The 15,261-nt window shown below is 52.8% G+C and overlaps 8 protein-coding genes across 8 annotated transcripts; 4 read left to right on the forward strand and 4 right to left on the reverse strand.

The window, feature by feature from the left end:
* Window positions 1-315: 315 nt before the first annotated feature.
* On the forward strand, window positions 316-647 carry AAFC00_001785 (uncharacterized protein; the record flags this gene model as incomplete). Its single annotated transcript, XM_069341017.1, has 2 exons — window positions 316-349; window positions 439-647. The coding sequence occupies 2 exons, from the start codon at window positions 316-318 to the stop codon at window positions 645-647; spliced, it is 243 nt and encodes an 80-aa protein (XP_069204530.1).
* A 317-nt stretch (window positions 648-964) lies between these two features.
* AAFC00_001786 (uncharacterized protein) lies at window positions 965-2,335 on the reverse strand (the record flags this gene model as incomplete). The annotated part of the gene is made up of 2 exons (XM_069341018.1): window positions 965-2,121; window positions 2,209-2,335. The coding sequence occupies 2 exons, from the start codon at window positions 2,333-2,335 to the stop codon at window positions 965-967; spliced, it is 1,284 nt and encodes a 427-aa protein (XP_069204531.1).
* A 724-nt stretch (window positions 2,336-3,059) lies between these two features.
* On the forward strand, window positions 3,060-3,535 carry AAFC00_001787 (uncharacterized protein; the record flags this gene model as incomplete). The annotated part of the gene is made up of 4 exons (XM_069341019.1): window positions 3,060-3,089; window positions 3,182-3,253; window positions 3,315-3,389; window positions 3,464-3,535. The coding sequence occupies 4 exons, from the start codon at window positions 3,060-3,062 to the stop codon at window positions 3,533-3,535; spliced, it is 249 nt and encodes an 82-aa protein (XP_069204532.1).
* A 375-nt stretch (window positions 3,536-3,910) lies between these two features.
* Window positions 3,911-5,219, reverse strand: AAFC00_001788 (uncharacterized protein; the record flags this gene model as incomplete). The annotated part of the gene is made up of 4 exons (XM_069341020.1): window positions 3,911-4,319; window positions 4,372-4,692; window positions 4,749-5,044; window positions 5,121-5,219. 4 exons carry the CDS (start codon window positions 5,217-5,219, stop codon window positions 3,911-3,913), a joined length of 1,125 nt encoding a protein of 374 aa, XP_069204533.1.
* Window positions 5,220-6,195: 976 nt separating this feature from the next.
* AAFC00_001789 (uncharacterized protein) lies at window positions 6,196-8,340 on the forward strand (the record flags this gene model as incomplete). The annotated part of the gene is made up of 2 exons (XM_069341021.1): window positions 6,196-6,362; window positions 6,474-8,340. The coding sequence occupies 2 exons, from the start codon at window positions 6,196-6,198 to the stop codon at window positions 8,338-8,340; spliced, it is 2,034 nt and encodes a 677-aa protein (XP_069204534.1).
* A 217-nt stretch (window positions 8,341-8,557) lies between these two features.
* Window positions 8,558-10,281, reverse strand: AAFC00_001790 (uncharacterized protein; the record flags this gene model as incomplete). The annotated part of the gene is made up of 3 exons (XM_069341023.1): window positions 8,558-8,870; window positions 8,950-9,864; window positions 9,929-10,281. 3 exons carry the CDS (start codon window positions 10,279-10,281, stop codon window positions 8,558-8,560), a joined length of 1,581 nt encoding a protein of 526 aa, XP_069204535.1.
* A 662-nt stretch (window positions 10,282-10,943) lies between these two features.
* AAFC00_001791 (uncharacterized protein) lies at window positions 10,944-12,496 on the forward strand (the record flags this gene model as incomplete). The annotated part of the gene is made up of 4 exons (XM_069341024.1): window positions 10,944-10,974; window positions 11,130-11,273; window positions 11,425-12,426; window positions 12,486-12,496. 4 exons carry the CDS (start codon window positions 10,944-10,946, stop codon window positions 12,494-12,496), a joined length of 1,188 nt encoding a protein of 395 aa, XP_069204536.1.
* A 1,431-nt stretch (window positions 12,497-13,927) lies between these two features.
* On the reverse strand, window positions 13,928-14,698 carry AAFC00_001792 (uncharacterized protein; the record flags this gene model as incomplete). Its single annotated transcript, XM_069341025.1, has 2 exons — window positions 13,928-14,593; window positions 14,660-14,698. 2 exons carry the CDS (start codon window positions 14,696-14,698, stop codon window positions 13,928-13,930), a joined length of 705 nt encoding a protein of 234 aa, XP_069204537.1.
* Window positions 14,699-15,261: the final 563 nt, after the last annotated feature.

Below are 15,261 nucleotides of genomic sequence, written 5' to 3' on the forward strand. Positions count from 1 at the left end.
GCCGTATTCTCAGGAAGGGGGGCGGACTCTCCATCAATCACGCTAAGATAAGATCGAGGTGCGAATCCAATCGCGCCCGGAAATCGCTTGATCCGGAGACTCGCCGCCAATTATCGTACAAACTGTATATACATTTGCCTCCGGCAGTCGGCTCACTAGAACATACACACCGCAATAGAAGTGACTTCTCAAGACGCACACTGCAGCAACGGTCTGAATCCTGAGACCCATTCGACGACACCGAAAAGAACATCATCGTCCACTACCAAGCTCGACTACATCTACCAAACCTACTATTCATAAAACCCGCCCATCATGCATCCCCATCTACACACAAAAGACAACACAAGTCAGTCCGCTCTCTCCCCTTCCCTCTACCCTCTCCCCTCCTCCCACATCCGCTCAAAATCCACCTCTTTTCTAACACAAAACCCCCAGACTGCGAAGAAATCATGACAGCACTAGACGAATGCCACGCGCGCGGCTTCCTGTGGAAATCAATGGGCATGTGCACAAACGTCAAGTACCAAGTTACGCTATGCCTGCGCGGCGAGCGTCTGGCGCGGACGCGAGAGAATCGCGAAAAGGCAAAGGAAAAGAGGGCTAAGGTCGAGCAGAAGTGGGCTGAGATTGAGGCCAATTCGTGATTGGGGGTTCGTAGAGGGAGTCTTTGCTCAAGGAAAAAGAGATGAGATGGCGCTTCTGGATTGTATTTGGGATGGGAGCAAGGCGCAAGGCGTTGTTTTGGCGACGATCGAGTTTCAGGAAAGAAAAGAAGGGCATGATTTTCTCTGGCTCGTGAGAGCATCACTGGCTCTCAGACCGAGTTGATCAAGTCACAGAGATATATTCCTTCAGTATCAAATAATCTCCGCTCTTAATCGAGTGTAAGAGTACAAGTCTAAGGTTGCTTTCTCTACTTGCAGTATCCCTCGCTGGAACCAAGTTGACCAATTGGACTGGGTCATAATTCAGCACCACTTGCAGTGGCAGGCTGTCCTCCTTCGATTTGCCCTGTTGCAACAGGAACTTGACCATTGTCAACCTGCATGGCATTCCCATTCTGGTCCTCTCGGCGGAGTTGTACCTCCTGCCTGAGCTGCGCATACTTCTCTCCAGTCTCTTTGAGTGCTGCCTGAACCCGTACCTCCTGTTCCCCAATACTCGATTTCTCTGCTACCAATCGTTGCATCTCTTGTGCTTTGGCCTTATGTTGCATTTCCATCTCCTCTAGCCTTTTGCGTAAACGTTCGACGACAGTTTCCAAGCTCGACAACGGGGCTATTCTCGGCGGCGTTTGTGGCCGAGCGGTATCTTGATCCTGGTCGTCCTTTGTCGCATAAGTTCCATGGCGAGTTTGAGCTATCTCAAATGCAGCGTTGCGCTCGGCCTCGCTATCATCGTCGTCTGTGGAGTCTTGTGCATTGTCACGCTCGGCGTCGGCTATCATCGCGGCCATCTCGGCCTTGCGACTTTTTGCTGCGTCCTTTTCTGCGGCTTTGCTGAAGGCCAGCTTGCCGTCGGTAGTGAAGTCGTCGAATCCCTCAAGCAGGTCCTCATCATCTCGTGTTAATCGCGTCTCGGCGTATTTCTCTTTCGGTTTGAGGATGAGCCGACCCAGCTGGTCTCGGGTAACATTTTCGTCCAGGTCGTCTTCGTCATTGTCCTCTTGGGCACTGTCACCGTCCAGCGCCATGAAGTCTGGCTCCTTGGCCATCCGCGCCCTTCGCAATTTCTTCTCCAGAATCTCCGCATGGGTGGGAATTATAGTAGGTGGTTGGTAGTTTGATAGTGCCTGACTTGGATCGCGAATCTCCAAGGCAGAGCTCTGATCGAGATCCTGGACAGCACGGAACGAGGAATCCTTGGGTGTGCTCGGCGTACTTTGCTTCAGTTCGTTCAAGTAGTCTTTACTGTAGGTTCGTGGGCGGTCGCTAGCGACGGCGGGTGATGGCTCGACATTGCGTTGCAACGCTACTCGCGCATGAGCAAGTTTCCTGTGGAGAGAAGGAGTAGAGATGTCCCCGGCTTCCTCATTCGAGGAGGGAGCGAATGAAGTGCGCAGCGCAGTGGATCTGCGACTCTTGTTTGCCGGACGCTTCACGGCCGAAGAAGGCTGGACTAATCAGAGTGTCAGCAGGCTGCAGGAGGGAAACGATTGTCAGAACAAAGACTGCAAAAGTTCTGCGGGCAGTGAAAATTACTCACCTGGCGCAGGTTGTATATCTGACGCGATGGTGCTGTCTGATGGAGTTGGCGGGGCTCCCACTGCATCATCATCGTCGTCTCGGCCAATCTTGCGCGGTATGCGCCGCGCCGCAAAAGACTTCTTCATGACGGTTTATTAGATAGACGAGCACTTGAGTGAATGCTTCGTACAAAGAGGTGAGTTTCAAGCAGGCGTGAGTGGCGAGAAATCATGATATGTGGGTTGCAGAAAGGGTTACGATGCAGCACTCATCCATATGGAATGGTATCTAGGAGACCATATTTACGCGAAGTCTCATGTACGCATAAAATAGTCAGTCGAAAGGCCTTGATCATACGAAGACCAAGACTAGATGGAACTGCTCAGTCGTATGATGCAGCAATACATGAAGGCTTGGTATATTCACGCGAGATTAGCACCGACTAGAGGTGTGCGTGACTTCCTTCTTTAACAATAAAGGTATTGCGCTTGCTACACTAAGGTACTGTACAGTACTACACCCTTATATTTGGAAGGTGCTTCAAATGCTTATTCTGAGAGGGGTGACGTGTTGCACGAGTACATGAGAGACTTTAGCAGTAGTCTGAATCACAGCCATAGCCATTGTTGCGGTGAAGTCTTCCGAATAAGGTACTTGCCCTAATCAACTGCACCTTGCTGTAATTATTACCCTAATCTGCGCTGGATCATCTAAAAGCTTCAAGCTGGGTCGACTTCGAGGTTAGACGCAACGCGCAGTTATTGATACAATCTCCCATCAAGTGCTTCGCAATACAAGTCGACACAGCACACTCTGTATTATACACGACCATTTCTCTCATCGAATCGACCCCGCGCAGACCTGTGCAATATGCCTCAAGCGCAACCCGAGCTCAAGAAGGTCAGCTACGCCCGTCTTGTCACATATTGAAAGACATCGCAGCATTTGCGCATGACACGAGCTAGATCAAATCGCTGACATTAGGTCTATAGTATCTTGACCGCCGCCTTTTCGTGCAGCTGAATGGAAGCCGCAAAGTCATTGGTGTGCTGCGTGGATACGATGTGCGTGGAGCGCTTCCACTTGTGATGACCTTTCGCATTTTGGACTGACCGATACATATAGGTTTTCCTCAACATCGTGCTCGACGATGCCGTAGAGGAGAAGGCGAATGGCGAGAAGATCAGAATCGGTCAAATTGTACGACACTTTTCATTCTTTTGCGCGATCGACATTGGCAACCTGGAACATTTACTAATTGAACTCGTTCCCAGGTCATTCGAGGCAACTCTGTCGTGATGCTAGAAGCTCTGGAGCGCATGCACGATCCTGACAGGAACCGATGAAGCCTCTGAGCGCGCTTTCTTTTTCTGCAATACACACTCGTCGTTCGATGCATCGAATCATGGCTCACAGCCGGTAGCCAAGTCCACTGGATCTGGTCAACGAACAGCCCACAGACATGATACATCGGGCTCTTACATATCTACAACCACACGCGCACACGGCTGACAGTCCTGGGAGGGCCGAAAGATGCCGGCGCAATAGGCGTTATTGGCGGTCAAAAAATGCTGGTGCGCATTGAACAGAAGTCAGGCGATCCTCGTTACGATACCTCTATATATTTCTCTGCATCGGAAATGAAATACACAAAAAGCTTCATCTCAAGATTATCGAACCGCCTCGATCGGCAGCGACCGCTTCATGACTCATTATCAGAGCTACAACTTAGATTTTCCAGCATGCCGTTCTCGGCTTTGCCGCTGACAACTCTGGACTAGATCCCAAGCTACCGTTGCAAAGGGGCGCATCTGCACCGCGTAGTCCAGTGCCCGCTCGCTGCTTGCCTGCCTGAGTGCATACCTCGCTGCTATTCCCTGCATGATTATGCTGCCACGGTAGATGCCGAATGCCTCTCCCCATGTGAATTCGGGTTTAGGATCCCAACCCGCCACATCACTGTACCATTGTAAGCATTGTTCTTTCGTTGGCAGCCCCGGGGTGCGCTCTGGCAAGAAATCTTCGCTGCCCCGTCCAATCGATCGTGCTGTGCTCGAGTTCGCTGTCGTGAAAGGTGTGAGAAGGTTAGAGAGGTCAGATAACGGATGACCTATGGTTGACATTTCCCAGCTTTTGTTCTTGTTAGTAGGTCGGAGAGGAGATGGTTTCATATTTTACTCACTCTAATATGCCAATCACTCTTGGCTCTGTCTTGTGGAATACAACATTGTCAATCTTGTAGTCGCCATGCACAAAAGTGCTGCGGTCCTTAGGCTGGCTCTGCTTGTCCCCGAAGAAGGCTACCATGTCGTCGTAATGGGGTATCTTTCCGACCGGCTCGTTCGTCTCGACGTCCACTGCGCTCGCTTGTGCGTTGGATATTGTCTTGAACGTCGCAAGCTGGCGATCATAGAAGTTCTTGTCCTTGCCGAAGGTCGCAAGATTGACCAAAGACGGGGAGATGCGATGGAACTTTGCGAGGGTTGTCACCGCGGAACGCCACCTTGAAACCAGTCAACATCTCCCATGAGTAGAGCGCTACCAGAGCCATAGACGTACATCTTGGTTCTATCCTCAGGGCTCACTTCCGGCAACTTGGGGTCCTCGATGATCCTCCCATCGAGAAACTCCATGATGTAGAATGGCGTACCAACAACCGAGTCATCTTCACATAAGCCGTATGTCTTTGGCACCGGCACATCTGTACTCTGCAGCGCATGCAGGATGCGATACTCGCGATCAACTTTGTGCGCCGTCTTGGAGATCAATTTGCCTGGCGGCTTTTTACGCAGCACGTATCTCTGCTTGGTGGCAGAGGTCAAGAGGTACGTGGGATTCGATTGGCCATAGCCAAACTAAGGAAAAAGGGAAAGAATGCATCAGCCATCACTATGTCATACAAAGTGAAACATTCTGTGGGCGAGTGCTCACCTGCTTCACGTCCAACGGAGTCTTGATTTCGGGCAAGTTCGTATCAATGTAGTGCTCCAGAGACTTAACATCTATCGGTTGTCGTACAGCGCCAGCCATATTCACGAGTGATTATCTACAATGCAGCGGCAGAGGATACACGATCAACGAAGGAGTCTTTTCGTATCCCAGTCCAGACATGCGTCCCAGGCAATATAACAGTACATGCGTTGGTGAGATACTAAATACCATATACCCGTAATACCGCTAACCCCATGTTCGGAGGGTGTGGGGTAAGATGCCTCGGTCCCCTCTGCTCTTTCTGGGTAAGGCACTTTTACTTGCGCTGAGCCGCCGCCGAGGCATACTCATGGGGGGGGGGGGGGGTGACTTGAGGTGCAGAACCGGAGGAGGAACTCAGTCGACATGTACGCTCCTTCCGCGTAAAGCCTGATACATTCATATACTGAACACAGACGCTGAGATGTCCAAATTTCATCGGGGAGCTGGTTCCGCAGTACTATCAAGTAGATAGAGTGGGATTCGAGCATCGGTCGGCCAGGCACAGATCAACTCAAAGTCGGGCTCTCCATGGCACGTGACACCAAGATGGCGATCAACAATAGCCCTCTTTATGCAGGTTTGTACAAGGGTAACAATTATGCGTGGTCTGTTTACCCTGCAACATTTGAGAATAACATTCAACGGGTATCTCGCCACAAGTTTTAGAAAAGTGGTGAACGAACGAGTCGTGCTGCCTTGCATCTATATCTCTCTCTATACAAGAAGTGCATCTGTGCAGATACGAGCATCTCTATATCCCACAGATTGGAATACTTGTACCCTTAATATACTGGACTTATACTGACAGGTCTTCGAGAAGCCCCGAGACCTGACGTACATGTTAATATAGTGGGCGGCAAGAATGTCTGCACAAACACCGCGACAGGTGAGAGATGCGCGCAGGACGACCAATGCGCTTTCGTCACCAAATCCCCGTCTGCCATTCGGTGCAACAACTTCGGCTTCAGTAAACAGAAGAGCATCATCCTTGATGCCTCAAGCTGGCAACAAGCCCATGACACCGCGAAGCAACATGATGGACTCTGATCTGGCTGTCGGCGACATCGTCGACGTGCCAGGCGATATGTATGGCACGGTCAAATTCATTGGCAGCGTGCGAGGGAAACAGGGCAGGTTTGTGGGTGTCGAGCTCAGCAGAGAGTTTGCGGCCAAAGGCAAGAACGACGGCGACGTGGATGGGTGAATCTGCTCTTTCCCTCTTACTGTCACCTGCACCTGCAGTATCTTGGGAAGCAGCGTCTGGCGCACAGAAGACTACGGACATATCGCTGACAAGACGCCTCCTTTTAGGACGAGTTACTTTGACACTTCCATTCCCGGTGCTGGAATCTTCCTGCCAGTCCACAGAGCTGAGAGGCGCAGTTCGCCGGCGCTGAGCTTCGATGACTTCCCTGGCACGCCCACCACACCGTCATATGGCTCGTATAGGGGCAATCCCACCATCGTCGACGAGTATGCACCGCCTACTCCCGGCATACCCAAGTTTTCTCAGTCCATGGGGCCTGGAGCCCGACCTCCTAGCCCACAGTTCAAGCCCAAGTCACGCCCCTCGCTGCCTCGTCCCGAGTCGCCCCTGCGCAAGCAGCCAACACTGGCTCCTACCCCTGCTCGCAACTTCTCTATGAGCCACCGTGGCTCCGTCCCTCCCAAGCTCTCAGCAAGCCCAGCCCCGCCAAGGTCTGTCACACCCAGAGCTGCGTCAACAACCCGTGGACCTGCTCCGTCTCGTCCCTACTCCCGCAATGGATCGCGCCTCGGTCACCGCGACGAGAATCCCTTAGGGAGAAGCGTTGCAGGAGGCGGTCCTCCGTCGTTTGCTGCTTCGCGCCGGTCTCCGTCGCGCCAGGTCAACACCGAACAAGATGATGAGATCAGACGACTGTATGAGCAGCTCCAAGACAAGGACAGACAACTCAAAGACCAGGCCGAGTCTCTCGCAGAGATGGACGCTAGTCTCAAGGAGATCCAATCGCTGATTCCCTCAGGGGAAGAGGCCGACGGTGAAGAGGCTAGCGGCGATGTCGCGGCGCTGCGCCAGGCCCTGCGCGAGAAGAACGACAAGATCCAGTCTCTCGTGGCAGAGTTTGATGCACATCGCGCAGACTTCCGCAGCACAATCGACACGCTGGAGCTTGCTTCAGCCGAGACCGAGCGCGTCTACGAGGCAAGAGTGGGCGAGCTGCTCGCCGAGCTGCAAGAGCTGAGGGATCTCGGACATGGGCGCGAGGAAGTCGAACAGGTCGCTCAGCAGCTTAGGAGTCTCGAAGAGCTGGTCGCCGAGCTGGAGGACGGACTGGAAGACGCCAGACGAGGAGAGGCCGAAGCCCGGGGCGAGGTCGAGTTCCTGAGAGGAGAAGTCGAACGTGGCCGCAGCGAACTCAGACGCGAGCGAGAAAAGGCTGCCAAAGCTCTGCAGGGTGCCAAAGAGGTCGAGGGAATGCAGACCAGAGACAAAGACATGGAGACCAAGGACGATGAGATCCGTGGCCTCAAGGCCATCATCCACTCTCTGAGCTCAGGACCTGAAGCCGGAAGCCCCATAGGCCGCAACCTGCACACCCCCTCACAGTCCACCGACGTGGAAGAGCTAGGGCGCACACAAGCTGCCGTGCAACAGCTCGAGCGCGAGAAGTCCGAGCTACAAGGACTAGTGGAGCGAAAAGCGTTTCGAGAAGAGGAGCTCGAGCGCGCCATCGAGCAGCTACGGAGGGCAGCGGAAGAAGAGAAGAGCAGTCTTATGAACGACTCTTCCTTGCCTTCGTCTGGTATGCACCGCCGCATCAAGACAATGTCTCCTATAACGACCCGTCACCAGCCCCTGACCGCCCAAGCACCGCACCACGAGGACGACCACGACGATCTGGACGAGCATGTTGACGCCGCAACTGAAGAAGAAGACGACCACGACCACGACCACGAAGTCGACCAGAAGCTGCACGAGCTGGATCTCAACTCGGCTAATGGTGGAGGTCTTGACGAAAGCATGGAACCCTCTGATGAAGAAGATATGGATGAGCACATCCACCGAGAGCAAGCTAATGGCAGTCATGCAGCCGCGGCACCACCAGCGCTGGCAAACGACGTGGATGCGGACAAGTGGTGTGCGTTATGCGAAAAAGACGGACATTTGGCATTCGACTGTCCAGAGGAACTGTGAGCGTCAGGCGTGCACAGCAAAACCATGATCATGCACATGTGGGCACTGTGTTGTCTATATGGGTCAGGCAAAGCAGACTTGAGGGGTTTCCGCCTTCTTCTTCGTGTGATATGCCCGACAGTCTTCTCTAATCATCATGTCTATATCTATAATTACATATTCTTTTCCCCAGAACTCCCTTTTATGTATATATACATTTATGCTTGAAGATGCCATCTCACGGAACCTCAACATCGTCATCATCAACATCATCGCCGCCACCAAACCCGAAATGGAACCCACTCTCCGCCTCATCAGCATCCTGCGGCTTGGTAAGCTCCTCCCATCTCGCCTTGGGTCCCTTGGCGAGCCTCTCGAGCTTCGGCAACGCTTCCTCGAGCAGATCAGGCATTTGCTCTCGCAGCCTGCTCACGAACAGCTCATAGGGGTTCTCGACGTCCTTGGAGAAGCCGCTGATCTGATCGGGCTTGTCGCGCAGGAAGTGCAAGACCGAGGGTAGTCTTTGGCGGGGCACGAAGTTTTGGGTCAATCTGTACGGATTGGACATGTCAGCCTTTTACCTTTTCGTAGTTCACTGCATGTGGGAAGAACACATGAAGAGGAACTTACGCGATCGACTCGTCGAGATTGAGCACCAGGTGGTACCATCCCGCAGGCACATACAAGAGCTCGCCTTGGCCACAGATGCCCTCGACGCAGCCTTCTGTGCGCCTGGCTTCGGCATGAAAGGCCAGCAGCCACTCGGCGATACTCAGCGGCGAAGTGACTTCGCTCTGGTCCTCGGAGACAAAGACGCCAGGAGGCGGCGGGATGGACGCCGAAGACGGGAACATGATCCAGTACTTGCGTCCTGTCAGCACGGCGTTCCACGCACAGGTCGCGTTGGGATCCTTGTGGAAGGTGCTCCCGCTGCGTGCTGGTCCCACGATCATCCAGCGATGATCCGGACGCTGGGCCCCGAGGACGCTGAATAGATCCGGTCCGAAGAATGATGGTGCCCAGTAGGCTGCCTTGCGCTCGTCGGGGGCAGATTCGCCACTGCTTTCGCAGGCTGATGCTTCCGAGCTGTCGGCCACGCGGAGGTTCATCTTCTCTGCGAATTGGCGATCGAAGAGATACAGCGGGCTCTCGTCACTGTTGTTTAGCATGTAGTCGACATATACTGAGAAAGGCCAGTCGACGGCCTCGGCCCGAAATTTTACGTCTCGGTATTGCTTCAGTAAAGTCGCTGTTGACCAAGTCTTGTAGACAGGCCATTGCGTCGTTGGCTTGGTGATGATGAAAGGCTTGTCAGTCCAGTGGTCGGAGAAGTCATCGAAAGTGAGGTCGTCCAGACGCTTGATCTGGTTGCGAGGGGGGATATTGGCAACGAATGGATCTAAAGGTACATGGGCACAGAAGAAAGGCCTGTGCAGCACGTCCGAGAACAGATTGCTGCAGTCTACCTCAGGCTCTCTCGTCTTTGGCTGTCCCAGCAAGGTGGACCTCCATGTACCCCTCCATTCAAAATCAGAGGGCGAGGACCTGTGAGCGGATCTCAGCGTCGTGCTAGGGAAGAGAAAACAATTTTACGAGACGGCTGACTTACTCTACAAACAAGGCTCTCCATAGTTCTTCAGACCTAGTAAAGGCATGCAACGCTCGACATGTTCCACCGAGACGAAGCAAGTCTGCCGCCTCCAAATACTCTAATAATTGAGCCAGGAGTTCGTCCGGCAGCAGTGCATACACGCCCGACGCGGCTTTGAGATTTACAGAGGCCGTGAAAGCATTACCCGAAGGACGGACACCGAGTGGATGTCTCTTCACAGCGGTAGCCTGTTGGCCATGTTCTGAATCCTCGATTGACGATGATGCTTGAGTAGTCTTGACTCTCTTCGAAGGACGTAGAGACAAGTCTTCGGAGTCATAGTCATCTATTAATGCTGCTGGCGGCGTCATGACTGATTTATCTAGTCACTGGACAGGGCAGGTGCCAGATTGATGCGGGGCGTTGCGTCGGCTTGGCGGTGACCACCTGCAGAGCAAATGTGTAAGTAGCCAATTATGCGACGAGGAGAGCAATCCAGTGCCAAATCAGACGGTCCAGATGAATGTCTACAAAGACTGATGGGTCACAGACCGGGGCCAGGATAGTGTGAGACGTGAGATCTCTGAATCATATGCACGCAACAAGCACTAACATTTGGAGAGGAATCGGAGAGGGCATTGGGGAAGCAAACGGCAAATAGGGCATGGCGCGCAAATTGTTCTGATAGACTATCTCAAAGTTCCAAGGTCCCTCCCATTCACCATTTTTCGCCGCCGCTTAACATTGCGCACGGACCAGGCGCTCAAAATTCTGCTCTCGGTCAAGGCGATTAAAAGGGCCCCTCTTGTGCACCGTCTCAGCTGTCATCTTTTCTACATCTTTTTGACAACTTCATATATCACATCACACCAACTAGTACCTTTTTGACTCTCATATCTGAGAGTTTGGTTACTGGTTTTTTCCCCCAAGACAAAAGGAAGATATCAGCGGCGGCATCCATCTAGGATAACCCCCGCCTCCACAGCGCACATTTCGCATCAAAAAGTGCAAATCGCAAGAAAAACTCGCAATCATGGCTTCCGGTCTTGAAGAGGTTCCCGAGGGTACGTCTCGACGATGAGATGAATGTGGATGAAAGCGCGCGCAATTGCTTTCTCGGCGCCTGAAGCCTCTCCTAAAGAGGCCACGCGAGAAAAGACTGTCACCGCTGCATGTAACAAACAGCATGGGCTAACATTTACCGCCTCGTGTCACACAGGACAAATCGAGTCCAACTACGATGAGACCACCGACTCCTTCGATGCCATGAACCTCAAGGCTGAGCTCCTCCGTGGTGTCTACGCCTACGGTTTCGAGCGTCCTTCTGCCATTCAGCAGCGCGCCATCATGCCCGTCATTAAGGGTAAGTTTCATCCGTTTTAGTGCGCAAACCCCACGCACGCCCAGACGCTCGACCCTCCCCCCTGTCAATACTTGATTATCATACCACATGAAGTCATGGTGGAGGCAGCGAAACACAAACACGAACCCGAAATCTCACACGAACTGTGCAGGTCACGATGTTATCGCCCAGGCTCAGTCCGGTACCGGAAAGACCGCCACTTTCTCCATCTCTGTCCTCCAGAAGCTCGACCCCAACGTCAAGGCTTGCCAGGCTCTGATCCTTGCTCCCACCCGTGAGCTTGCCCAGCAGATCCAGAAGGTCGTCGTCGCCATCGGTGACTTCATGAACGTCGAGTGCCACGCCTGTATCGGTGGTACCAGCGTCAGGGACGACATGAAGGCCCTCCAGGACGGTCCTCAGGTCGTCGTCGGCACTCCTGGCCGTGTCCACGACATGATCCAGCGTCGCGTCCTCAAGACCGACTCCATGAAGATGTTCGTCCTCGACGAGGCCGATGAGATGTTGTCTCGCGGTTTCACTGAGCAGATCTACGACATCTTCCAGCTCCTTCCCCAGTCTACCCAGGTCGTCCTCCTCTCCGCCACCATGCCCCAGGACGTCCTCGAGGTCACCACCAAGTTCATGCGTGACCCCGTCCGTATCCTCGTCAAGAAGGACGAGCTCACCCTCGAAGGTATCAAGCAATTCTACATTGCCGTCGAGAAGGAGGAGTGGAAGCTTGACACCCTCTCCGATCTTTACGAGACCGTCACCATCACCCAAGCCGTCATCTTCTGCAACACCCGCAGAAAGGTCGACTGGCTCACCGACAAGCTCACTGCCCGTGACTTCACCGTCTCCGCCATGCACGGTGACATGGACCAGGCTCAGCGTGATGTCATCATGAAGGAGTTCCGCTCTGGATCTTCCCGTGTCCTCATCGCCACTGACCTTTTGGCCCGTGGTATCGATGTCCAGCAGGTTTCCCTGGTCATCAACTACGATCTCCCCGCCAACCGCGAGAACTACATCCATCGCATCGGTCGTGGTGGACGTTTCGGCAGGAAGGGTGTTGCCATTAACTTCGTTACGGCTGATGATGTACGAATGATGAGAGAGATTGAGCAGTTCTACAGCACCCAGATCGAGGAGATGCCCATGAACGTTGCTGGTGAGTCGATTCCTGGACACACCTTTTCATTCTTGACAAATACTGACTTGTCGATACAGATCTCATCTAAGCGCGAAAACCGATCGGTCTCTTTGATGGGCCACAGGATAGGCAGGACTTGCAGGCCGACGTGGCTGCGGGTCTTTTGATACGACGAGACGAGGATCTATCTATCTATGGTGTCGTTAGGTTTATGATACCGGGGATCCTTCTACACATGCATCTCGGCGTTTGTGATCGACTTTCCCAAAATGCGTCCAGAAGTTTTCTTAGATTAGGCTGGGTTCAGTTGCTCTCTATGCTTTCTATTACCAAAATGTTCATGTTCCAACGTTTATTTATCAACCTTTCGATCTATCTATTTATGTGCCTTTGTGACTAGTCGGCGCTGCTGCTTATTGACTACGGGCAAGCTTCAGCACCTCACTTCCCGCAGACCTTCAACAGTGCCGTTCGCGCCTGCTGTTCAAGGTCGGTCATATACATGGTTGCTCTTTCCTGCTGAACAGCAAGACAATTACAGGAGGTATTCTGCAACTTCCGGTCGAGTGCAACCAGCACAACTATAATACACAACAGCCATCACCATAACTCGAAATACACCTTCGCGAACCTTGGTAAAGTCCTCGAGGCCCAACAAGATGAACCATCCATCGTACCCCAACGAACCGCGAGATCTACTCACTATGCATCAAATCAGGCGAGAACACAAAAGCCTGATGCAGTGGATGACGAGCCAGCAACAAGACCAGACAAAAAGCATGAACGCTTTAGAAGCTCAACTCGAATCAACGACTGCAGACGTCACAAAAGCGGTCGAGCAGAGCATGCGCAGTGAGGTCAAAGAAGCGACGAGAGAAAGCGAGGAGAGGTTCCTGAGTCTGCTAGATGACATGAACAGGAAGCACAGGCGAGAATTGAGTGAGACCGACGAGAGGTACTCGCGTGCTTTGAGGGAGACAACGGCAAGCTTCGAACAGAAATTGACACAAGAGGCCGAACACCGCAAGCAACTGGTCGCTAAGGTGGAGACTCTAGAAGGACAGATCCAAACCCATGATGCATATCGAGTCGACGACCGTACACGTCACCCAGGGACCGGCGTGTCACGTACTACGAATCAATCTACTTCTGCTCCACGAGCCACTGCAGCGACGACTACCCCTGTACAGACTATCCCTGTACATGTGGGGAAAATTATATCAAGGGGACGTGGCCGAAACACATTTCGACGGGACAGAAGATTAGCCTAGGTAAGCGAAAGGTGTAACGACTTCAAGAAGTCGTTCGAGCAGGGGGTGGCCATCCTCGAGCTGTGGATGTGGTATGGTGAGTCTGCTGTTGCATGGGACTTGTGGAGATGATAGCAAAGAAAGAGACATGGACGTATAAAGAGGTCAAGCAACGGAACAGGCGAAGCATTCTAATTTCGGGGGTTGAGGGACGGTCCAAGTGAGCATCACGAGGTGACTTAGTTGAGGATTTGAACTGTTGCTTACGTCTAAGTCTCCGCGAATGCATATGGACCTTCCCGATCTGCCACCTTGACCTCCAATTTTGCCTCTTCGAGCTCCTTGCCATTGACCGACAAGCCAGCGGTGATAACATCACCGGTTGTGACTGGACCCACACCCTTGGGAGTACCAGTCAGAACGATGTCGCCCTTCTCGAGTGTCATGACCTTGCTGATGTCGCTCAACTGTCTGGGGATGCGGAAAAGCATGAGCTCGGTGTTGTCGCTCTGCTTGAGTTCGCCATTGACACTGAGGTGCAACAGAACATTGTGCGGGTCTGGAATGGCGGACTTTGCGATAGGGCCAGCGATAGGCAAGAAAGTGTCAAAACCCTTGGCAATGCTCCAAGGCAAACCCTTCTTCTTGGCCTCATCTTGCACATTACGACCAGTCATGTCGATGGTGAGGAGATATGACTCAATGGCATCCATGGCTCCTTGGTGGTCTTCCGGGTCAAGATCGCGCACCGTCTTGCCAATGACGAGACCGAGCTCGACCTCATAGTGCAAGTTGACGCCTCTGGGTCTCAAGATAGGACCCTGACCAGGGAGGAGGATGGACGAAGAAGGCTTCAGGAAGAAGAAGGGCTGTTTGGGGCGCTGGTTGTTGAGTTCCTTGACATGGTCGGCGTAGTTGCGACCAATGCACATGACCTGGGAGAGCAGAGTGGTAAGTCGTGAGTGGTCGGACTTTTAGTATACTGAGCTCGCTGGGGTTACCTTGCGGCAGCTGGACCTGATAGCGTTCAAGGAGGCCATGTTTACGACTGATGGGTATACTCGAGACAAGCAGGTATACAAAGCTGGACAGGTGGTTAAGACAGTAAATATGTCTGCTGCAGCAGATCCACACGTGCGGCTAAGGGCGGTCTTAGGTAGCGGCAAGTACAACCTCAGCTGCCACTGTGCCACACCTCTCCACGCCTATCAGGCCGTCAAGTCAATTCCATGTGGGGACGGGAAATTAGACCGAGTAGAGTGTAGCGGCATCCAATTGCGTGCGATTCAAGGACAAGAACGACAATATTTGTATATGCAATTAGGCTATGCACACTCTGCAATTGCCTGCTATATGATTTGTAGACGCTGCAGACCGCCCGTCTCTGCTTCTGTTCTTGATGGTCTTCCATTTCCCATAGACGAAGTAGGTAAGTTGACCATGTTTACAGCGCGTCGTTCGGGGGTTTATGGCGGCCGCCATTTGTTTATATAGACATGCATACATCCACTGTGCAGTAAGTCTAGCTCGACCTGTATCTTGCATAATATCAACGACCTTCCCACTTTTGTATCTTCAGCTCCAGCCTGTAGATTAGGTTGTC

This window comes from Neodothiora populina (assembly GCF_041146345.1).
Source record: "Neodothiora populina strain CPC 39397 chromosome Unknown canker_contig_13, whole genome shotgun sequence".
Lineage (NCBI taxonomy): Eukaryota > Fungi > Ascomycota > Dothideomycetes > Dothideales > Dothioraceae > Neodothiora > Neodothiora populina.